This window comes from Plectropomus leopardus, chromosome 6 (genome assembly GCF_026936395.1).
Source record: "Plectropomus leopardus strain MGB_pleo_1.0 chromosome 6, ASM2693639v1, whole genome shotgun sequence".
Lineage (NCBI taxonomy): Eukaryota > Metazoa > Chordata > Actinopteri > Perciformes > Serranidae > Plectropomus > Plectropomus leopardus.
In genome coordinates this window covers 36,829,958-36,855,540 of record NC_142181.1, presented here as the reverse complement: position 1 = coordinate 36,855,540, position 25,583 = coordinate 36,829,958, and the positions used below count along the sequence as shown (strand labels likewise).

The 25,583-nt window shown below is 39.8% G+C and overlaps 1 protein-coding gene across 3 annotated transcripts in view; it reads right to left on the bottom strand.

Annotated features, from left to right (window-relative positions):
- The window catches only part of bcas3 (BCAS3 microtubule associated cell migration factor), a 479,979-nt gene that overhangs the window by 179,772 nt on the left and 274,624 nt on the right, over positions 1-25,583 (bottom strand). Inside the window, exon 24 of one of the 3 annotated variants that reach the window (XM_088079375.1) lies at positions 6,707-6,840. The exons of the other annotated variants lie outside the window; for them this stretch is intronic. Within the exon in view, the coding sequence (XP_087935501.1) occupies positions 6,722-6,840 (119 nt within the window). The 3' untranslated portion in view covers positions 6,707-6,721. Of the gene's footprint in view, positions 1-6,706; positions 6,841-25,583 lie in introns of those variants that run through there. 3 annotated transcript variants of the gene reach the window in all.

Below are 25,583 nucleotides of genomic sequence, written 5' to 3'. Positions count from 1 at the left end.
TTAAACTTTTGAACTCTGAAATCATGTACAAAAAGGCAATTAGCAGCTTGGTAAGAAAAACTCCACAAAGTGCAATACATTTAAAAAGCTAGGGGAAAATGTCTAAGGAGATAAAGAAAAAAACCCAGGGATAAAGAACAACTCTATTCAGAATTATCATAATTACACACATAAGATAATGTTACAGAATCAATATGATTTCTAAGCACCTATTCCGAGTCATCTTTTTCTTTCTTTTTTTAATGTAATTTCCAGCTAATTTTCTACTCAACTATTTTTTCGAACTACTTGAAAATTTTGGGGTCATTTATTCTTCCATTAATCATTGCAATGTTTTTGAAAGAAATCAAGCCAAATTGCTCAGGTTTCAAAGGGTTACACGGACACCTGCGTGGGTTTTGAGCACATTACAAACAAAGAGCTTGGTCTAACAAGGTAATGTGGGCAAAAGAGGTGGGGTGAGAATGCAGCTTTTATGGAGTACAATTGGGAGCTAAACTAAGTGATAAAAATAGCTGGATCTCGCCGTGCAGGGTTTTGTTTTAGCTGTTTCAAAGCTACGTCATAATACATGCCAGAGTTTCAGGGCCCTGCAGCTTTCAGATACCTATAAATAAATGCTTTTCTGAGCTTCACTTTTCTCTCTTTCACTCACAGACACACGCTGATGCAGGGGCTGCAGCCGAGTAAATAGCCCCCTTCTCATGAAAAACATTCCAACACTACCAACGCCGTAAAAAGTGGAGTGGATGGTGGATGGGGTGGTGGTGGTGGTGGTGGTAGGGCTTTTAAAATGGACTCAGCAGCCTGTTTTCCCCGAGCACTATTTTCACTGCCACCATTTTCACAGAGAAAGAAGCCCTCAGCTCTCTCTGGGTTTATTGGACAGAAATGAGCTCAGTCTCCTCTCAAGCACTGCATGTTCCAGACTGGGAGGAGGGATTCAGGGATTCTGCCACACTTCACTTTTTGTTAGAGGTCCTCTCCGAAATGCTATCATGCTACAAGTTCAGGACATATTAGGAGACGTGGGGGACTTAAACTGGATGAGACACAACTGAATTACAAACCTGTCTGACACAAGCAAAGGTTGTAGTAATTTATGCTGGATGAACTCTTTTAAAATCTGCCGCGACTCCTCTGATATACAGTATATGCTGTTGCTAAGTCCCAGCAACTACAACTGAAAGGTGAAGACTTTTCAGGTAAGAGTTAAGTTTGAGCCTTTTATGTGATCACTAGATGCCGGCTCCACTGACCAGTCTGAAAAAGAAAAAACTTCTCAAAAGAAATATAAAGTCAAGCTTGTTGACCATTTTGAAAACTGTTGGTGGTTGCAGTTTGCTTGTCACCCCTTTGCCACACTTTGAATACATTGTCGCCAGTAACTGACTGACTGAAGTCAAATCAAGCTGCGAGCACATGCAGTGTTTTTTTTTTTTTTCTAGTCCGTTAATAATAATTTGATACATTGCAAAAAAAACACTCTGAATAAAGTCCTTTATGAATATGAATTAAAAAGCTGTTCACACAACAAGATGCACATTCCTAGTAAAGCATGAATCAACACAATAATTCAGGGTCACGTAAGATGGGGTTTCTGTGGTGCCAATCCATCTTAGAGGGTCTAATGACAGAGGGACGTCATATCCTATAAAGCCCTCTGAGGCAAATTGTGATTTGTGATAATCGGTTTTAAAAATAAAATTGACTTGACTTGACTACTTAACTTCACCGGTGCCCTTTCCACACAGAGATGGTACCAAAGAGCCACTACTGAGTCCCTTTTTTTTGTGCTTTGCATTGTCACACAGAGCCAAACAACAGCAGCATCATTTTGCTCCAGATTGTGATTTTAAATTGGTTAGGGCATCGCAGGGCCAAAAGAGGAGTGACGGGCCCGATGTGTGCCCACAACGTTGGCCTGTAGTGTGACATATAACATATGCGTCAGCAGCGCTTTCTAAACAATAACAGAGACATAACATGTCAGTCACAATCATTTGCCTTCTCTATAACATGGCAGATGATCTGGTCCTCTGCTTGGAGGGTAAGGAGCTCCTGAATCTCATTGTTTTCACTATTTGCAGACATTTATGGCTGCAGTTCTTCTTTTTACAACAGCACAATGTTCCCACCTTGAACAGGCAGTGTAAAAGCGGCTCAAGATACTCAAAAAGTGTTTTCAGAAATGCTAATCTAAACAGGCCATGTTCACGGATGACATCTAATGAATGATTTGGGTCTGATGAAATTTACTGATCTTTTCTTATACTTCACCATAAATTCAATTTCGACTCTCTTTATCAGTGCTTTTGAAGAGCCAGTAAAAGATATACTCTGAAAAAAGTTACAATACAATAGATGTAAGTCACATAGTGTAAAACACTCAAACAAGACTACCTGGGGCGACCTCTAGCTCACCAGGTAGAGTGTGTGCCTGCTACAGACTGAGCCCTCTGCAGCGGCCTGTGGCCCTGCGCTGCATGTCATCCCCTCTCCCTCTCCCATGTTCCCTATCTATTTGAGCTGTCCTATCAATAAAGGTAAAAAACTCCCAAAATTAATCTTTAAAAAAAAAAAAATTAGGACTATCTGAGTGGAATAACACAAAATAAATATTGACTCTAAAGTAAATTTTCAAGCATGTGCAATCTGTTAAAAAAGATAGTCAGTGACATGGGGTAAAAAATAATGAAATTCATTGCTGTCACTCTTGAAAGTTCGAGAAGGAGGGGTTGGTGTTGCTGACTTCAGGAATGCTGTCAGTTCAGAGTTGTAAACGGAGTTGGCCGTCTCCAACAATGGGACATATTTTGTGAGATGCTGGGAGTCAATAGCAGGCGTCCGCCGTGACAAAGGGCCACTTCTCCGGCTCCGTGAGAAAGGCATGTTAGTTCAGCTCTTTGATACAGGACACTGTTTCTCTGACCACCATTCATTACCATGCATAACAGCCGACTCAATGGACATTGCACATTAGGCATAACTTGTCCCTCCTACACTCTCTGAGAGGCTGTGGGCCTGAGAGCCAGGCGTCTCCAAACACTCCTAGGTGTCTCATAAAACAAGCTTGGAGTGGAACACAGAGCTCAGGACAAAAAAAAGCTCGAGTTCTGTCTTTTCTGCCTCAGTTTCTTTCAGTAGTAGTCAAGAAACGAGCTGTCTCGAAGCCCAGGGCTTTGGCCGAGCATTGCAAGAATAACATGGCGGAGGCATCCACATTTGTTTCCACTTATGTTACATGATCTTTAAGAGCCTAATTTGAACAAATCCCTTGCTTCGACCACACACTGTACTCTCTGAGAGGACTCTTAACATATGTACTCTGGGTGTTAATGTCATGCTCAAAGTAAACAGTGGAATGGTCAGGGCTGGGTAGAGTGCACTCTATTTCTGGCCTGAACTACCTCTAGTCTTTTATTAAGAAACCAAATGAAATGAAGCAAAAGCAACAAAGGCTGCCAGGACCCTGTCATTTCTGGGCCACTGCAACATTTCTCCTGCTCACTCTCTGAATATTCTTTCCTTTAAGTTTTCAACAACACTATCCTCAACGCTTTGCAGTTTACGTTAAAAAATTTGGCACTACCCATTTTTCTCTATTTGTCCCTATTGCTCTCACTGATTATAGAGTGTGTAGTGATGAGTATATCCACCAGATGAAAATGTTGCAAAAAGATATAGATTTCTGAAAGCTAAGAAAAAAAACAAACAAACAGAAAATGATCATTGCTCTTCTTCTCTGGACTTAAAATGACACTGAAAGTTACAGTCAGACAAAATCTTCTACTCTACATCCCCTAATGATTATAGTTTAGTTGAATGGCACAAACGTACGATATATCCTTATTTTACTGAGGAGAATGTATGTGAGCACTTGGTTGAGTTGTCGTGGTAAAAAGAAGCTGATGCTCTCTTTACCTCAGCATATCAGATCACAATGTAACATTCATTGCCAATTTCCACTTTAGACCGAATTATATGTGTTTCATGTTGCAATTGGCCTATATGTAAAGTCATTTACTCACTTACTTAAACGGCAATGTTTAACTTAGCTCACTACACTACTTTACACTGACTATTCATTTTTTACCACACATTTTATTCATATTTTGATACAAGATTTATTAGAATTTGTATGTATTTAGTTGTGTCCATTTATTTATTTTAGTTACTTTTCATTTTTTAGATTTTTTTTATATTACATTAACTATTGACATTTTTAAAAAGGCATTATATTAAGAAAATTAATTTTTTCTTAATTAATTGATGCTTTTTTAAATTTTTTTTTTTACATATTCTATAGTCTGTAATGTTTTTATATGAAAAAAGGCAACTCTGGTTACACAAATGAAAAAAAATCCATCGATGCCTAATACATGTTAGTTCATGCTAGAATTACCGTAACTGGGCCGGTCAACCGGCTGGTTGAGTTGTATATCTGCTGCCTGAATGAGTCATGTGGAAAACAAATCAAATAAGATTTAAAAATTTCAAAGTTGCTAAATGTGGAGTCAGAAAAACAATTTCACCAAAAAGTATGGTTTTGTGTTTCTTAATAGGCCTCCGGAGAACATTCAGATCTAATCACATCCATTCCGATTGCATCTAAACTTTTCGCCTCCATCCTTAAAAGTCAATTAACGGCAACAATGCAAAACCAACAATACAGATAGCTGGGACACCAGCTCCTGTAAATATATATACATAAAAAACATTAACTCAACATAGAAGAGCCCAACAATACTAAGTACAAATACTGATGCAAAAAATAATTTAAAGAGAACATGTACAAGTGCAAGGACACCAAGAAATAAAATGAAGCAATAACAACAAAGACTTTAAAGTCATTTCAGGACAAGCTTTCTGTAGGCCAGCCTTTGAGTGTTGAGTTATTTCAATTTTCAAGCAGAGTACAGATCATTAAAAGCAATGTCTGAAAGGATGGAGATAGAATGAGTTAAAAGCTGTCACAGAGGCAAGTGCCTGGGGTTAAAGCAGGCTGCCTGAGACTCCTCTGCCGCATGAAGGCTGAACATTTTTTTCTTGCTAAGATCGCTCTCTTCGGCGTGCTTTGCACTATCTCCTATCACTGTGTGGCTGTGCCTCCAGCTCGTGGCACTTCCCCCAGCACACTGTGTGTGCGACAGCTCTGAGGAACACCAGCACCATGTAAAAAGAAAGGAGAGAGAGGGTGAGAAAAAGAAGAGGGGAGGCAAGGTGGTGGTGAAATGTTAATGTCTTGTCCTGTTCAATATCCGTATCTTTGGTCAGGGGATGGCAGCCGTCCTCCCTGCCACGCTGTGATGCAAGAATACATGAAATGGTGGGAGGCACCACATGCGGATCAGAGTCAACCTTGTTCCTTGTTTTTCTTGAGCGTGCATATCCACTCACCCTCCCATACACAGACAACATAAACATTTCATGTTTGGTTAGTAACCATGCATGAGGAATTCCCCCACCCTGTTGGTGTGTCATGTTTATATTGCCTTCTTGTTGGAGTGCATTGTGCAGGGCGAGCATCCTCCGTGCTGCTGCTTGGCTTCTAACCTGACCTCGTTCTTTTACACACACTTACAGTCTACCTGAAGGCGAGTCATGAGTTTCTGAGACACCGACTAAGTCCTCTCACACCAGGAGGGGGCCACTGAGAGATCCGTGAGGTTATTGTGTGTCTGTTCTGAGCGGAGGTCACCCAAAGTTACAGGAAGGAACCTTGAGGGTGGCTGGGGAAAGAACAGGGGTGTGTGCGTGTGTGTGTGTGTGAGAGAGAGAGAAAGAAAGAGAAAGAGAAGGGGTGGAGGTGGGGGGGTTGGGGTAATGTCTGGCAGATGACAGATCTGTGAATTCTTTCCTAGTGCCCACAAGGCAAAAGTAGCGGTGGTGTGGCGGTCACATCTTCAGAACACTTACAGTCTTTATCCCGCTCTTCTTCCCCCATCCTTGGGGGCTCAGCCTGCTGATTACTACACAGGAGGCTATTCAGCAGCTGTCCCTCCTCCTCACCTCCCTCCCTTAACACGCACACTCACACACAAACACACACAGATAGAACTGCCCCCCCTCACTCTCAACCCATCTTCCCTTTTCTTCTGGGATGATCTGAAATCATATTTTGCAGTGGTGCAAACATAATGGGAGGGGCGAGGACAAAGGCAGGCCTGCTTTTGGCGCAAGCATCTTTTTGTTGCCTGGCACAAAAGCAGTCAGTTCAACGCCTCGTCCCACAACAGCGTCACACGGTCTTTTAACCCCCGACTCCTCCAAGCCTCGCCCACCTCCTGACCAAAACAACGCCTGGATGATAGGGCGAAACCACACAGACACACACTCTAAAATACACTTTACGCTGAGCCCTGACAGGCCAGCTAAACACAAGTCTCTGTTAACACTTCAATCATATTCTCTGACCCTGCAGCAACCAGGAGACCCCCCAACCCCCCAACATTGAAATGAGGTTGGTGAATTGTGGAGAGTACAATGTGTGTCTTCAATCCCTGACCCTTTCCATCCTCTGAAGCCCACACGCCCGTCTAACTTTTAGACTTTTAACTCCTTTCTGAGACAATTCTGTCTGTGTGTGTGTATGTGTGTGTTGCTGTAGTGGGCTGAAAAGGGGGGGGGGGACAAGGGGTAACAGAAAAAGGACAGTCAACAGAACTCAATTGTCCTCAGAGTGCTGGTAATTGCATTTGATTAAAATAATGACAGGGTGTCAAGGAAGAATGGAGGGGCCCTTGGTGGGAGTGTGGAGGGCCTGACACCGAAACTGAGGAGGGCCACAGAGTGAGAGCATGACAGACACAGAGCACTGTGTGGCAGTGTGGCACTCACCTATATATCCATGAGACAAGGGCATGAGGACAGCAGCACATGGAAAGAGAAAAGAAGAAAACAGTTAACCCTTTGAAATCTGGCTCAACATTAGTTTTCTTGTGCTGTGTTTAGATGCCTTCCACAAACTTTGATATTATTATAACTAGAAACTTAAATTGGGAGCAAATTTGTTTGATTCCTTTCAAAAACACAGCAGAAAATTAGTAAAAGATGACACAAGAATTACCTGAAATAAGGTCTAAGCTTAAAAAAGAGAGAATCATTAGAAAATCACCAATGAACTGGGAAAAATATCATAAAATATGATCACAATTATATATCTAAATATATTTATACAGTTACTTAATCAAATGATTGGATGATAAGTTTAACATTGAATTATAGATGAAAATAAATAAATGGAAAACAGAAAGAAAAAGTAAAGCAATGACTATACTGAAAGCCTTAATGGTTAATATCTGTTATTTTTTGTCCTCTCACAGTGATATTACAGCATCTAGTACACAGGTCTGATTCAGTTCTGATCAACAATGGCTACTGAGGACCAAACTGCACATCAATTTCTGTGTATAAACTGTATATATACAGTATCTTCTGCTGTATATATTGAATTGTTGTATATGTTATATGTTGCTATGGCAATATATATATCTTGTTATGGCAAACAACACACACACACACACACACACACACACACACACACACACATATATATATATATATATATATCTCTATATAAAAAACAATAGATATGCTGAGTATCTGACAAACACCTTGCACCTTGAATCAATGGATAACATGTAGGAAATGAACATTTTGCATAATATTTTAGTCATGAAAGAGTCAAAGAAGATTTTAAAACACCATGAAATGGCTTGAAAGTAAAGTTTAAGACAATGCACTCTGAGAGATGAAGTGAAGACATAATTTCTTCATCAGTGCACCAAATATGGTTGTATTTCTTCAGCCCTAAATTTAATAATCAATTATAATTGCTCTAAAATATGATCTAAATATGATATTCATGCATTTTACAAATATCTCTTAAATGTAAAATGTATTTTTTTCATGCACTGGTCAACACTTGTTGTCTGTGAAAACAAGATGTTTTTCTCTTATCTTGGTCAGAGTGGTCTCAACTACTCATGAAATTTTCTCTCATCTAAGAGAAGAGCAAAAATAAAAAAATCACTGCTAAATCCAAAAAATTAATGGGTACTAACAAAATAAGAACACATCCTAGATACAAACAAATTTAAGAGAACATTTGTTGATTTATCGTTTCCTGCATAAAGCCCCTTAAGTAATGGCCAGAAAAGTGTTTTTGCAGAACATTATGATGTCACAGTGAAGTTGACCTTTGACCATTTGGAAGTAAAATGTCATCTTTTCATAATTTTATCTTGTTAGACATTTGTGTGAAATTTTGTCATAATTAGGCCTAAGCACCGAACGGTGTGAGGAACCTCTTGGTCACAACATGCCCAAAAACTCATGACACTCATGGTACACATGCTCGGCCTGGCAAAAAAAAAAAAAAAAAACGTATTTTGATGGTTTTGTGTGATGTGTAGCCTCAATGGTCAGTTTCACCTCCAATTTTTTTTTGGCGATTTCCACCCTCCTACATTTGCAAACTCGTCCTACAGGATTAATCTAATCTACTTTAAATTTGGTGTGTCCAATCCTAACCCCTTTGTGACGAAAAGCTATCAAAGGTCTGCACCAAACTTCTACCATTTTCCCGTGGCGCGGCGTCAAATTGTGATGTTTCACAATAAAACAGAAAATTGTTGTAACTTCGGTATACACAATTAATCAGATCCAGTTGAAATTCTGTCTGTATGATCCTAAGACATTCATGAAAAGTTGAAAGTTATCAAAGATCCATGCAAAATTTTTATCATTTGTCTTCGGCTTAGCATCAAATGCTGATGTTTCGCCATAGAGGGGAAAATTATTATAACTTTACTGTACATGCTAAAATTTTCTCCAAACTTGGCATGGTGGACAACAGTTCAGCTCTGAGTAGGTCTATATGCTCATTTTCTGTTAGTGCTAGCATGCCTCAGTATCACCCCCTACAATATTTTAATGAGGCAGCCCTCTCACTGCTGTTCACCTGCATACATAAAATCTGGTAGACTTGTCTATCCTGTCTAGATGCACAAAAAAGCCTTGTGGACCCACCCCCCAAACCCCACAGGAAGTCGGCCACTTGAATTTTATTTGATTGTTTGTTTGTTTTGTTTTTGCTAATTTTTGATGAATTCTGGCCTCAAACTTTTGCAAACTCGTTCTATAGGATTAATCCGATCAACTTCAAATTTGGCGTGTCCAATCTAAACCCCTTGGAGATGAAAAGTTATCAAAGGTCAGCGCAAAACTTTTACAGTTCTCCCGTGTCACTGTGTCGAATTTTGATGTTTTGCCATAAGAGAGGGAATTGTTGTAACTTTGGTGTACATTGTCTGATATGCCTGAAACTTCATAGATTTGATAAGGGTCCCACCCTGAACACATCTGTATTCAGCTCAAAGTTGGTTAAAAAAAAACAAAAACACTTTAAGACCTTGATGATGCCTTGTTGTGAAGATTATAAGTTTTCCTTGAACACCGTTGCCGTGGCAACACAGTATGCAAGCCAAACAGGAAGTTGTTGTAACTTCACTTTGCATCAACCAATTGGCCCCAAATTTAGCTGGTGTGATCAGGCTGCAGACCTGAAGACATCAGCATGTCAGTTGCCTGTCATACTCACTGTGCCACCCACTGGCAATGGGTGAACTGGATGAGGTGGCATTTATGTGCCCTCCAGTGTCACCTAGTGGCCCCTGGAAGTCCATGTGAAATATATCACTCCAGGGTCCAAACATAAAATTAACGAACACTTCAGCTGGACTCCCACCAGTACCCTCAATGTACATGGGGGTGCGAGGGCCTTTTCATCGCTGCTTGCAGCTTTATTTAGCATATGAATTATTGAGTTATGGCCAAAGAGATGTTTTTTAAGGTCATAGCACATTTCTGCCAAATATATATCCCAATATTGAGAAATCACATTCACAAGAATGAGACAGAAGCGATGTCACAATAACCTTTGACCAGCATAATCTAATCAGTTCATTGTTGAATCCAAATAGATGTCATCAAATTTAAAGAAAATCCCTCATGGTGTTCTTGAGTGCCACATTCTCATGAATGAAGTGGACCTGTTCACAGTGACCTTGACCTTAAACCACCAAAATCTAATCCATTCATCAATGAGTCCAAGAGGACATATGTGTAAAATTAGAACAAATTCCTTAAAGGCAGTTTTAAGATACTGAGTTCATGAGAATAACTTTATGTTTTGGGGATTGTCATACATCCATACGTCTGTCTATGTATGGATGTACGACAATGTGTCTGAAATGCAAACGAGAGTGTCAGGTTATAACGCTGCTGGTACCCACATAGTATAAGGAGCGTGAGTGTGCTCATAGGGCGAGCGGGTGGGGAGGTGGATGGATCACACAAACAACTAACTGTTGTGCAAGAGTTTGCTTCCCATGTGGATGTTTGTGTGTGTTTTTTTTCTACACCTTACCATGTGCCTCTTTTGCCTAAACCTAACCATCTGTGAGTTTGGTGCGCTGTTGTGTAAACACAAGGACCGTGCTGCTTCATCCCACCATGTGCATTTGTTGACATCACTGTAAGGCATCCCAGAGTGTAAACAGCGGACGCACAAGGATACCAAAAACGTCATACGTTGATGCGAAGGGTCCTGACAGAGCAGCACCATGTGAAAAGTTTGGAATGAGAACATGTTGAAAGTTCTTAAGACTAGCTTTGTGTGTTTTTAAAAACAACATTTCCCATGAAGCCTGATTCTTTCTCCTGATAAGTTACTATTATGGTGTGTGCAGGTTACATGGATAGAGCACTACATCAATCATCGAGTAAGAAACAAACAATAAAATCATGTGACATTCTCATGACAGATGCAGGGAGCAACACGCCTTTGTGTCTTACAAAAATCTTGATGGTTAAGGTTTGGTTAAGTTTAATAAAATAGATGCCATAATGGTGCCAGTAAGGACAACTCTACTGTCATGGTTAAAGCACAATAACAGTGAATGTTGGTATAAGCTACGGTGTGAACAGCCATGTCTACCATGTCAGCATCAGACAGTAACCTAATCAACCATCCTGTCCTCCCCCCTGAGACATCTGTGATGTTGTGATGTTATGCTAATTATGAGGTTGCTATTTATTGAGGACAGTCATCATTTTAAACACAGACTGCCTTCAGTGTTGGAAGGAACAGTGATATTGTCTTTCTGGTGGGGACAGTCTCATAGAAACTTTACTCCTGTTGTGGACAATTTCTAAAATCACACTCTCCCTATGTTAAAAATTCAGACAGTTCTCAGGCAGTAAACTCAAATACAGGGCATTATGAACTTCCACACTTTGCCACACTGTCATTTGGTGTGACCCAAAGCTGCCAGCAGCGGTGTTAGACCTCTGCTTTTGATGCATGCTGAAGCCAGAGAGAATAAAAGGGACAGAAGCCTCTACAAGTGGTCCGACAGCACTAAGTGTCTCTGCTCTCTATAAAAGCAGCTCTCAGGGTCAGAACAGGGACAGGGAGAAGAAAAGAGCAAGAAAAGGTGTGTGTGTGTGTGTGTGTGTGTGTGTGTGTGTGTGTGTGTGTGTGTGTGTGTGTGTGTGTGTGTGTGTGTGTTTGTGTGGGAGATGTGTGTTAAGGCCATGGAGAATATGATAGCCGGTAGGGATGTCAGGAGCCTCTGAGAGGAGGATGTCTAAGCCGGGCTCAGACTCTCATCTCCTCACACGGCCTCACCCTTTCCCAGCATCCCTCTCTTCGTTTATCCCCTACACCTTCACAGGAAGTTCAGTCTGGCCCTGAAGGATGAAACCCCACCCCCCTCCAACACTACCAGAGCTCTGCTTTGCACAAAAGGAGCGGCCGTTAGTGTTTTATGAGTTACACAGATTTCAGTGAGCCTACTAGGCCCGATTGTACTTATCTTAAAACACACTGCTGTTGTTCAGATGTCATTGTACATGGGCACTTGTCAACCCCTTTATCAATATGTAAAAAGTTACCTGTATAGTAAATAAACATACAAACAAGTAAATACTTGCTGTCCTGTTTTTCTCCAAATGTAAAAGGTAATCTTATTACTTGAGGCAGAGCAAGGGAAAAATGCTGATTAAAAAACCCTGAGCAGTTCTATGTCTTCACACACTTACAGTTTAAATCCATGTCAGTGAAAACAGCACATAAGATCTCTACAGTCAGCACAGTAGATAAAGGAGGGAAATCACAGTTTTGATGATGTGTTACCCACTCTGTAATTCAATGGGAGCCTGTCATGTTGTTGTGTATCTGTCCCTCGTCCCTGACAGTTTCACATCTGAAAGGACATAGTGAACTCACTATCAATTTGTCTGGGAAACACATTATATGATAATGCTACACTGTTAAAAACACATGTATAGTGGCATTCTTGTTTTTTTGTGGAAGTATTTCTCAAGCCATAGAAAACACTGAGAGTAAAACTTTTTGGATGTTATTATCATACTGTCTGTGTTTTTGTTGTGTTACTTTGCCTGGCCTACCGCTCATACTCATCATTGTCGTGTGATAATGCCACTGATCAATATTGTATTGACTTATGTTGATGATTTACTGTCCGGGGAAGGCGGCGTGTTTAAATCATGTTTTCACTGGCAGCCACCTTCGCGAGGATCCTGTTTTATGATAGTCTTTATGAGTGAAAGAAAACATAAAAACTTCTCTAAGAAAGAAAGATAATATTTTTCTTAAAATGTTAATTGTGAAAATGTTAATCTATTAAAATTACACAGTTTAACCCTTTAACTGAGCTGCATTCAGACCCCTACATACTTTGCCAATAAAGCAGATTCTGACTCTGATTTACTTTTTACTGGGGAGAGACTCTCTATACTTAACTCAGGATGTGACATTTGTAACATTTTTTTGTAGATAGCCTGTCTATAAAGATACATATACAGTAAATGTTAACCCTAAGAGTTAAAGAAGCTTTTAGAACAGCAACTGGACAGGAATAGTGTGGTAGGACTTGTGCTTCCTGCCTCAGTCACAATCTTGATATGACTGTATTCATTCAGGTGAAATTATGCACTGAATAAAAATGTTTATTACAGAGAGTATTCTCTTGCATTAACAGTGTGTGAATGAGTATAAGGATACTAGGGTAACACACAGGAGAGTCCATGTTTACACGGGTGTGTTCAGCCATGTGTGGTGGTCGCTCCTCTCCCCTCTGGCTCGGCCTCTAAAGCTCAGTGTGGGAGAACGAAGAGTTCAAGGTCCTCCTCACTGTGCAACGGGCCTGTATCACCCTCAGTGTCCAAATATTTATTGTCTAGCAAGTCCACTACCGAGAAAAGCTGTTGTCTATCTGTGAACACTTGGCTAAGCTCACTGGCATTGTGCAATGTAATGGATTACAAGTATTATGAGGCATGGAATATTCATGATGAAAATATTCAGAATGAATGATAACTGCAAATGAAGCATGATGTCTGCCAAACACTTGAAAACTTTAGACTGTTACACAATACAAGACTGAACAGAATATATATAAGATTAGTTCTTAGGGACTAATGTGATTATTAATATGCCTTTTTTTCATCAGTTTGTATTTTTTCTCAAAATGAAAGAACTTTGTAGATTATTGAAGAGATAAAATGTTTACATAATAGCACCGGGAAATATGCCAGGAGGACACTTGAGAAAAAGCAATAGAAATGAACAAGGTTTCCTTGAATAAACTATACAACAGGGTCATTCGTTCGATTATCTCAAAAATTTGGTCATGAGGGTTTTACAAATTTGACCCACTTGGTCCAGGACTTAATAAAACCTTCTTTTTCCCTTGTAAATAAGAGAAAAAGTAAATTTTTCCATGACGTAAAGCAGAAAATTGTTTTAAGAAAAATGCTACGGGAAGTGCTTGAAAGAGGAGCAGAAATTATAGAAGAATGTTCATTCTATGTCAATTCTTTGTCTAAAGGCCCAGGCACACCAAACCAACATCAGAGAACTGGCAGCAACGAAAGCCCCTTGCATCATGTTTTGGCCAAAAAGTTGCACAAGAACACATAAAACCAACAGCCATCCTTAGCTAAAATAAAGCAGATGAAGGTCAATGGTGTAGTACATGTTGCAAAGACAAAGCTGTCAAGATGCTCACTGATGCTCACTGACAGCCCAACTTGCAGCGACTGACCGCTGCACACTGCTTGGTGTGTCAGGGCCTCAAGAAGAACTAAGAACAGTAATTTCCATCTGTAAATGTCATCGTCACTTTTTGTTAGGAAAGGGGCCATAATATATCTCTGCCAATGTTGAGATGTGTGTTATTGTGTATTTTCCTAAATATTTCAAGAACCTCTGATCACAATTATTGTGATATTTATCTCTAAGTGTTTTGGGGCTGTATCAATCAAAACCTTTTCATCTCAACTTGAAACATGTTGCTGCTTTGTCAGTCTAAGCTCCGAGATGCCACTGCCATGATGTCAACATATACAAAGAATGGGATCATGCAGCACATGGTTATGTTTAGGCAAATAAAGCACATGGCAACTAACGCTATGATGTTAGCAAATGCACATGCTGGCACAGATGATTGGGATTAGGGGAAGGAGGAACATGGAAAGGTGTAGGAAAAAAATATCATATTCAGGCAGGAAGCAAACACTGGACTCCCACATGAAAGTCTGTTGCTTGTGGGAACTACCCACCTATTTTATGAGTTATAAGAATGAGAATGTGATGAATTAATTCAAAATTTGTGTTTTTTTGTTCTAGTGATGCGTGGGTCGACCCACAGCCTGTGGGTCATGGGTCGGGCAGTTTGAGTAGGTTTGTCACAAATTAACACAGTTTCCGTAAAGTCAAAAAGTAGTGAGTGAGAGTAAGTTGTTAATAACGTCAAACTTTCTTATGTTTTTACTTTTTAACAGAAAACACACATTTGATATAGTGATATCTCTGGAAAGGACAAACATCATAGCCAACAGCAACTAGGTTGTTATTTGTGATGGTCATTTAAAATTGTAAGCTCTCCTTTTAATTTTGTTGGAATTTTCAGATCCGTCATTTTTTAATTTTTTTTTTCTTGACAGCTGGGATTGGCTCCAGCCCCCCCGCGACCCTTACGAGGACAAGCGGTTACAGAAAATTATTTTCAGATCCTCTTAAGGTTAATTGGACATCATAAAGATTAAAAATTCAAAATAAATGTTTTGGTTATAATAAATACTATGGTGTCAGTGTACTTAGTGTATCATGTTTTAACCTGCAAGGCTGACTCAGAAGCCTATAATCTATTATTATTATTATTACAAAGGGTCACTTTTATTCATTTAAGTTCAAAAGCAGGCAAAGCTTTTTTCACACTAGAGAAAACTAAACACACAATTAAACTGTGCTAAACGAAAACCATTCATAAATCTAATATTACAATACCTCATGTTATTCAAAGTGAAGAGAAATACATGTCTTGTGCTGTTGCTGTAAACCAATACACAAGACTAATTCTACAACAGTGACAAACTTAAAAAAAAAAAAAAATCCTCCGTGGAACACAAACACACACATTCTCTCTGTCTTTCTCTGATACGCTGTGATCAAAATTTCCAACCAGCAGCTAATTGGAAGTGCTACCCTCTAAAGCATTGCTGTGGGTGCTGACGGGAAAAGTGTACTGGTTTTTGTTGGCAGTGATAATAAAGAAAGACTTTGTTCAAAAGTGTTGAAAAAAAAGAGAGAGAGAGAATGAGAAGCAGTGCGCTTGGAAAAGAGGATGATATCGGAAGGGAGAAGGACTGAGAGAGGAGGAAGGACCTCATGCAAAAAATTAGCAGTTCCTGTGCATTAATAGCAGCAGGACAGTGTGTACAGCGTGTGTGTGTGTGTGTGTGTGTGTGTGTGTGTGTGTGTGTGTGTGTGTGTGTGTGTGTGTGTGTGTGTGATGGGCCTGAGAGGACAGTCAGTGTGGGTTTAGTGTGTCAGTGTGTCTTTAACAGTGTAGATGGGCAAAAATATCACTAAGTTGTAGCATGTGATATGTGGTACTAGATTCAACACATTTCACATTTACAAGTTCTCCTCCACCTGAACATTATCCTGCAGCTTAAACTCAGAAACCAAAGATAAACATGGAAAAATTAAAAAATATAATCACACAATTTTCTGCCCTTTCAAAAGAAAGCCTAGAGAAAAACTCCTACACACTGTCTAAATTGCAAAAATCTTTATTTCTTTATTGTGAGTAGACCTTCATTGGTTAAAAAGTTTTGTGTTCTGCTCGCCCCTCGCCTACACACCTGTTTGGAAATAGATGTGGAAAGTTTTCTTTTGCTCTGCCCTGTCAGAAAGACATTCATTATGCTTAACAGCTGGACACAATCGGTTGAAATGAACACTGTTTGCATACTCATAAATTCTATATTTATTCAATTAGAGAGAAAGAGTAAATGCAGTTGGATGTAAATGTAGTTATTCTTTTTTTTTTTTTTTTTTTTTTTAAAAATCATTTTAAGCAGGGATTACTATATGTCTTAACATCCGGAGGTGATATCCTCATTAAAGCAGCTGTATGTGACATTCAGAGCATATTTATGATTCAGAGTTGGGGCATTATTGTTAGCACATGGTTCTCAACATGGAGGCTGATCCCGCAGCTATTAGCTTATGGTGTTAACTCCATAAACAGCGCTCTACAATGGCAACAGTGCTGACAGAGCTATTAGGCCTTTTTACACATAGATGGCACTATAGAGACGAGTTCCCTTCTTCATGCCCTCTTTGAACCAAACAACAGCAGTCCCGCAATCAAAAGGGGCATGGCGGGCAGGACATGCAACACAACAGCATCAGCCTCTAGCATGACATAAAACTTGGCAGAGTTGGCAGAGCTTTCTAATAACAACAATGGCATAAAAGTGTCAATAACAATCATTTACCCTCCTCTGCTTGGAGGGTAAAGAGCTCCTGAATCCCTTAGTTGATGACGTTTACGACTGCTGTTCTTTTTGTTTGAATTAGCCACTAACCACTAACATCTCCTTTTTAAATCTCCCTCGGTGGATCGCACACATAATACATTGTCAAACCTAAGAAAGTAACCCTTAAAATGAGGAAACCTACATTGGGAGTTTATTTTGAAACAAGACTGTATGCATTTAACCAGCAAAACTGTACATTTCCTGTGAACACAGAAGTTAATTTTGAAAAGACACTATATGTGTATATTACAACACGTTCCCATTCTAAGTTGTCACATGTTGCCGCTTTGCAGTGAACTTCCACGTCTACCTATTACACTCTAGATATCTTTCTGTGTTTTCTGTTAATGTTCTGGGATACAATGATGTCAAAAAATGCACATGGGACGATGTGACACATGGTTACGTTTAGAAAACAACAGCAAATGGCAACCAATAGTATTAGGGGAGGGAGGCACATTTTAAGGTGTGGATAGAAAAACCACATTCAGACAGGAAGTGAACAAATGACAGTCCAGGGTTTGTAGGATCCATCCACCACCCATCCCACCTGCTCTATAGGCGCTCTCAAGCGCCTTATATTGCCAGCAGCATTTCATGCAGACACGACAGGTTCTGTCAGTCCACCAGCATATAATAACAAAGGTAACAGCTCTGTCCGATCACATTCTCAGTTCACATCGTCCAGCAACGACTTTTAGCTTCGTCATCTTACTGTACACACCACTCACAAAGCAGCAGTGCTTTGTGAGTTCAGAAGGAGGACAGGCTGGATACTGACATGCTATCCCTGAGCAGCCTGATCTGATGCTAGAGGGGTACCTGGAGTGTCACATTTGAAAACATATGGCCTCTGACCAATCATTTAAGGAATTGGGAGGGAGAATGTGTTGACTTGAAGAATTCTCTCTCCCATGATAATCCAATATAAGCCATCAAGCATTAAACAGACGCAATAACTGAAAATATATTATTAATGTGTATATTGAATATATGCACTAAGTCATATTTTTCTGTGGTCTTTTTGCATGCCCGGTCTTGATTTTTTATTTTCTTTGGGAAGGAGGGAAGACTGCAGTGAGAAGATTTTCTATTAAACAACCCTTGATATTATTTGTCAACTGGGTGAAATTATAGTTCCACTTGGCCCATTGGTACCATCCTATTCTTCTTCTTCTGCTCCAAGTGAATCATCAGCCCCAAGAAAAAACCTCTGTTCTGAGTGTGAAGGCCAGGACAAGCCTGCTCTTGAGGGAGAGACAGAGTGGACGACAGTGTTTGGAAGCTTCTGGAGTGTTTTTCTGGCTGAAGCTCCAGCCAGACTCCTCGGTGTCCTTCAGAGTAAAAACAAAAACATTTGGAGAGTACGGCTCACAGCTAGTGCACATCACTTATTTGTTATCACTTATGCTTCAGGCCCGGTTTACATTCTCCTGAGTGTGTCCACTGGCGGGTTCATCCGGAAATTTGTCCCCTACGCCCCCTCCTGATTTAGATTTGGAGAGCAATAAAGCCTGCTGAGTTGTTGCCTTGGACAAATAAACTGACCAAAGTGTTGATATAGAGATGTCCCAGAGACGCAGAAAAAGTTTGGATGAGCAAGGAGAGAGAGAGAGAGACAGAGCGATAGGCACTGGTCTCTCGCTCCTTCCTGTGAAGGTTTCCGGCGAGCCAGTAAACATGGCAGTGTCTGTCTCCTGTGGGAGCTGAGGGAAATGTGTTTGTGTGAGAGTGTGTTGTCGAATGGATCTGTGTATTTATGGATGTTTGTGTGTGTGTGTGTGTGTGTGTGTGTGTGTGTGTGTGTGTGTGTGTTGATGTACTGCTTGTTGGTGCATGCATACACGGTGTGGGTTTGTGTATGTGTGGAGGTCTACAGTTCCTCTCCTCTCTGTCAGGGAATTGTGCTGGAGCCAAGTGCCCAGCTGCTCATAGGTGTCTGTTTACAGGCTGAGTCACAGAGCTTACAGGGAAGACACACACACAAACACGCATACCTTGCATCACTCAACAAGAATTCTCACAAAACACGCAGCATATAAGGTTTGTCTTAACAGCTTGTATCATTTCATTTACTTCGTTTGTTCGCACAGGCTGAATATTAGGTAATTAAGAACTTTACTGCAGAATTAAATCACCTGAAACAATTACTGACATGGACTGACTTAGTTTAACTTATTTCAGGATTTACTAGAGAGCACATGTTTTGGAGGTAAATGATTTGTTCAATTACTCAGAATAACATGTCATTGTGAACAACTCCGACTGGCACAGTGGAAGGCTGCTTTTAAAGACAAACTCACCAGCACCACAAATGGAAACTGTGCACATTCTCTTTATTTTTATTTATAAATGTACCAATTTTACAGTGGGAAAATACTTAATTACAAGTTCAAGTCCTGCATTTAAAACCCAACTTAAATAAAGGTGCAAAAGTATTATTATAAAAGTAAAAGTAGTAGCTGTGCAGTAAAATATGATATATGATATGTCATGTCCATCTACAGTGTCACAGAATGACTCTGAGGGGTCATGACATGATTTATGAAGACGAAGAAAAAAACTGTTGAAAACCTGTTAAAGTTCTGCTACACATCTTTTTTTTTCTATATATTTGAGAATTTCACATAAACAGAAATGACCACAACAAGGCTACTATGGCAGCAGGCAGTGAGTGAGAGTAAGTGAGCAGCATGTTGAGTGATGAATAGCAGTGTAAGAGGACACACACAAAGGAGAAATGCTAACTTAAACAGATTTTTAACAAATTTGGGACTAAAATTTGAAAGATAAGTCATCTGTGTGCATAAATAAAGTTTAATCTTTAACTTAAACTTGTGAAAAACTGGAGCACAAACAATAGTGTTGAGTTTAAGTTTTTGTTGTGTCCTTTTAAAGCTTGGCACCTGATCCAATCTCTGTTCCTCCTGCACAAACAGAATTCAATCATGGTTCTATAATGAAACATAGCACTCTTCTCTCAGCACCATGGACAGTGCTGTTCGTTGTGCATTGTCAGGAAGGAATTATTACAGTTAACCAAGCGCCCAGGAAGTGCGCCAGGCTCTGATGCAAATTTTACATAATGGCCAAAAGTGGAATTACACCGTTCAAGTCGGTCACGTGATGCACACTGGCCCAGAAAGACTTTTCCCCATTGACATACATCCGAAAGAGACATCTGTAAATCAGTAAAAAAAAAAATTTGTGAGTGTCAAAACTCCTGTGAAACATCTTCTATCACTATCTAGATGTAAACCATCCTGTTCACTAACATTTGGAAAGTACTTAAAGAGCCACAAAATTAAATTTTTTAGACCGCCAGTCAAGCTAGCGAGGCGCTAATCCGGAAGTCGGTCACTCAGCCGGCGAAAGTTAACCACTCGGCCGTGCTCGGCTGCCATTAATCTCTAGTTCGCATACTCTATGGGCCAGTAGATCCAGGTATTTTACACAATTCTAAGTCTGGAAAAAGAGCCTTCTCTGCTTCATGCGCCAATGAGCAGCTCTCATGGGAATGAATGAGGCTCAGCCCTCTTGGCGTGGCCTCATAGAGTTAACCTGTCAGCATAACAAGAATTGTACGAAAGGCAGAAGAGAAGAAGGACCTCTTACTCAAGAAGCTCATCCTTCCTCAAAAAGCGGCAAAAAAGGTGGTGGCACTGCCTCAATCTACTCAGACAGGTTTGTTTTTAAGGAAGTGTCATACGACAGTGTCACCACCTTTAAATACCATGCCTTTGTTTTTAGCAGCCCTCCTATTTTATGTTTGACAATTTACAGACCATCCAAACACTGTGCTAATTTTATTAACGAATTCTCAGATTTACTTTTAATTATCCACACCTCTTACAATAAAATCATTATCTCTGGTGATTTTAACTTACATATTGATAATTGGTCAGACTCAATCACCTCAGAGTTTTTAAACCTGCTTAACTGCATATATTTTATTCAACACGTCACTGAACCCCCTCACAACAGAGGACGCACTCTGGATCTTGTCCTAACCTCCAGTCTGTCCACCAGTGTGTCCTCTGTTGTTGGCTTGGCATTGTCTTTTTTAACATCACTGGTTTTATTCAGCGGGAAGCTTTGACGCAAACTGTGAGGAAACGCTATTTTACTTCTGAAGTGGCTGGAAATTTCATTAAGGTTTTACGTGACATTCCTGTTGACATTTTACCTTCCTCATGTCATTTTATCGTTGAGAATTTTAACAGCAAATTAAAGTCGACCCTGGACTCTGTCGCCCCACTGAAAACGAGGAAGGTGAAAAGAAATCCTATATTCCCATGAAGAAATGAAAAAATAAAACAATTAAAAAGAAACTGGAGGACAGCAGAAAGAAAACTGAGACAAAACAAATTGACAATAAATTACCAAATCCTCTGTGAGCAACTAAAAATTGACAATAATGCAGTCAAAAATTCCAGAAAGGCTCACTTCTCTAAACTCATCACAGACCATAAACACAGTCCAAAAATCCTCTTCCAGCAGGATGTCGAAAGACTCCCTTTTTGAGGACTTTGCAGACCACTTCAGAGGTAAAATTGATAAAATTAGATCAGATGCATTACCATATCAGAATATGGTTTTTAACACACCTGAATCTTTGCTTTTATCTCAGGAAACACTGAAGAGTTTTGTCCTAGTTGATGCTGAAATGCTTGGTAGAGTTTTCTCCCAAGTAAATCTTACAAAGTGCTTTTTAGACCCTTTTCCCAGTTCACTTTTTAAAACATTTTATGGATTCTTCGAACTTTTAAACACCATGAATTGCTCTCTTCAGACGGCTGTCTTCCCCACTGCCTTTAAGACAGCAGTGGTCAAGTCGCTTCTGAAGAAGAGCAACTTAGATGCTAACATTCTTGATCACTACAGACCAGTGTCCAACTTACCGCAAAATTTTAGAAAAACTTGTTTTTACTCAGCTAAATGATTTTTTAAATAAAAACAATATTTTAGGCAATTATTAGTCTTGTTTTAGGACGAACCACAGTACAGAGACAGCCCTGTTAAAGATGTAAATGATCTCAGGTATGACATGGACATGAAAAAACCTTCTGTCCTGGTGCTACTGGATCTTAGTGCTGCTTTCGATACAGATAGAGAATTTTTAGTAAGTATGGCTACCTGCTCCTCAAAGAACTATAAAATAAACTGTGATGTGCCCCATGGCTCAATTCTGGGCCCCACACTTTTTAATCTCTACATGCTCCCACTTGGGAACATCATCAGGAGGCATGGCATCAACTTTCACAGTTATGCTGATGATACACAGCTATATATCTCTGTGTCTCCTGACGACCCAGGACCACTCTATGCACTTTTTAACTGCATTTTAGACATCAGGTCCTAGATGGCAGAGAACTACTTGCAGCAAAACTTCAGACACTGTTTTTAAACCCATCACAACAAGAAAAGAAACCTGTGCATTATCTTTGACTCTGAGCTTGGTTTTATTCCACACATTAAAAACAAAACAAAAACGGCATTTTACCATCTCAAAAATATTGCCAGAGTCCGCCCGTTTCTCTCCCAAGCAAACACAGAGATGTTGATGCATGCTTTTATCTCTAGTATCTTTAGATGTTGTTTTATGTTTTTAACTTTTGAAGCACTTTGTGCTACATTAAATGTATGAAAAATGATCTATAAATAAAGTTTGATTTGATTTGATTTGATCTAAAAAACAAGGAGGCTGCAACTCTACCAAGCAAAGGTAAGGAAGGAATTTAGCAAGTTTATCATTCTGCTGGTTTGGCATGTCGAAGGCACATATTCACAGCAGAAATAAATCAGGCATAGATGGGACACCTCAGGTACCTGGTGCAGAGACAGGACACGTCCCGCTGGCAGGACAGGGTTAATTACCTGCTACACAGGCTCCATCTTTGTAGCATGTGGTTGTGTGCCAGATTGCTATGTGCCTATTGAGTTTTGGAAAAGAAAAAAAAGCAGGTGGTTTTGCAGGGTTTGGAGATTTATTTTAATATAACATGTAAAAACAACCATGAGTTTCCTCTGCTGCATCACATTGCCTTGGGCAGGATGAGGCATTCATTTGAATCCCTTTAAAACAGATTTTTCTCATCTTTTATACAGCACAGAGAAAAATAAAAAGACCAGCCATGTTAAAAGAGAGAAGAGCCATGTGACGCCCTCGTGGGAAAGCACAGCTTCGGTGGTCACTGTAGCATTTCAGATGATAATAACACATAACTATGCACAGCTTTAACAGCCCTCCATCCACGCTGCTTTCTACTGTTTACTTGACCTGTTTTCTTGCCTGACTGTGATATCGAAGTGATTCACCTGTAAAAGAAACCCAAACACACACAGAAAGGAATGCTCATCAGCTGCAGTGCCATGTGCGCAGCTCTGCTCTACTGGCAATGAGAAAGGACATATTTAGTGTCATTTCCTATCGCACTTAAAATACCCACTAACATGCACTCATTTAAGTGGAAAAAGGGGCATCAGTCACTTCGTCTGGCACCATGCCTTGTGTATATAAATAATAGAAAGTACTTAATTTCAAAATGAATCCTGTCTAATCTCAATTTCCAGATTAACAAAAATATTAATATTATTAATATATATTTGTAATAGTAAAATGTTGTAGAATGAGAAATAACTGAACATTGAATAGCTGTGAAAACACACAATGGTCTGATCTCACATTTCTTAGCAGACCATAGTGAGGCGTTTAATGTTAGTGCGCTGCATACGTTTGTGTGTGTGTGTGTGTGTGTGTGTGTGTGTGTGTGTGTTAATAATCCTATTCATTTATAATGACAATCAGGTTCCATACCATTTACCCTTCTGTTTCCCCTTTTTATTAAAACTTTATTCCTTCATTCCCTCTTTCTCCCCTCTTTGCTTCTCCTTTTTTCTGTCTTTATTTTGCTACTTTTCCCATCTTTCCCTCTTTCTTTTAATTCCCCCTTACTTTGGTTCTGCTTTTTAAACCTCCCTCCTTTATTTAATTCATTTAATCCTTCCTCCATCCCTCTGTTCCCTCATTATTATATTCCTTCTTCCTTATTTTCTTCCTTCTTCTCTCTTACAGGATGCCACTCTGTCTGTCTCACCTTTGTAATCTTATCCATTTTCATAATAATTGGGATTTGAGATTCCAATCAGTTCACACATGGAGAATTTCTCAACTCAACAATAAACATGTTTTCAATTACACTGAATCATATCTCACACATTGCCAGTGCTGATGCTCTGAGGGACTGTTTACAAATGAGCAGCCATCTGATTGGACTAAAGCTCCAGCAGGCTGATTCTGAGTCTTTAGTCTGAGCTGATGACACTGTCTGACAGCAGTAACAACAATACAATAACGTTTTTTAAATACTGTAAATCCATGCAGCCCTAAGATGCATATCTGCTCAAGATGCATTGTCCCTAAAACCACACATGAATGATAAATCTACAACAATACACAGTCTTGACTAATTATTCAGTAAAAACCCCGCTGTGCAAAATGTCTGGTATGTTTGTTGCATATGGGAGAGAGACAATGGCACCCCAGGACACTGATCTGGCCCGGACCCCAGAGGTCATGAGTTGTGACCTTTAAAGAGCAGTCAGCAGCAAGCCCACAGGGCTGCAGGTAAGCTTGGATTACTGCACTCCGTCCACAAACACACACATACACACTCACAATAGTATGACGAGTGATATGTCAGATAGTGACAACATGTGCACACACACACACTCACACACACATGGTTGGCTTGAGGGGAAATCAAGCTGTCGCCTCTCAATGAACTCTAACAAAAGGACCATTGAAAATAACAAGACAGCCTTTCACAGTGGCAGTTCAAGAAAAAGCTTCCCTTTGTTACTCAAGGCAACTTCTCAGCACTGCACCATTCAAACACCAGATCCTCTCAGCGCTGCCAAACTGGTTTTACGAGGGTTCACTGCACTTTGAAGAGATGACTACTGGAAATTGGTGTCGGAAAACTGACATCTATCTTTGGCACCCTAACCCACAATCTATTTTGACACTACATATCACAACAATAAAGAGCTTTATAGAATATTATGCTTTTAAAATGAATAAGATTTCTCTTAAAATGGTTGTGCAGATGATTTTTACATCAGTAAAACTACCCAGTGGTTATTCTTGGGTTTTATATGGCCTTATAAAAGGTTGAAACTTGCTGGAGTCGGTGCTCATGCGCTTACATAGGAAGTGGGTTACCAGATTTAAAACTCGGTTTGCCTTTATGTTGGATGATGGAGATTCTCTCTTGGCATTGCTCCACAAATGATATGCATTACAGTATCCATTCAGTTCCCACCACAGTTTTCCACTTCAAGGCCACTTTTGAGTCTTAATTTAACTTTTTAAGCACTTGAAGGTAAGCAGCAGTAAACCAATACTCTCAACAGACTTCTCTTGGCTCCAATGTTAGTAGTGTGTGCTCCTTTATGTCCAACTAAGGGCATAGATGGAGTTGGTCACCAGTTCTTATTTAAGGACATGGTATTTCACATGATATCCTCTTTTACAATAAATTGACAAGTCATAGTCATTTTGCAGCAGATGTGGAGCTGGAGTTTAAGATGATAATCATCTGTTCCAAACTGAAAAAAACAGAACCTTTGTGCCTCAGTTGTTTATATACATTGAGTTAGGC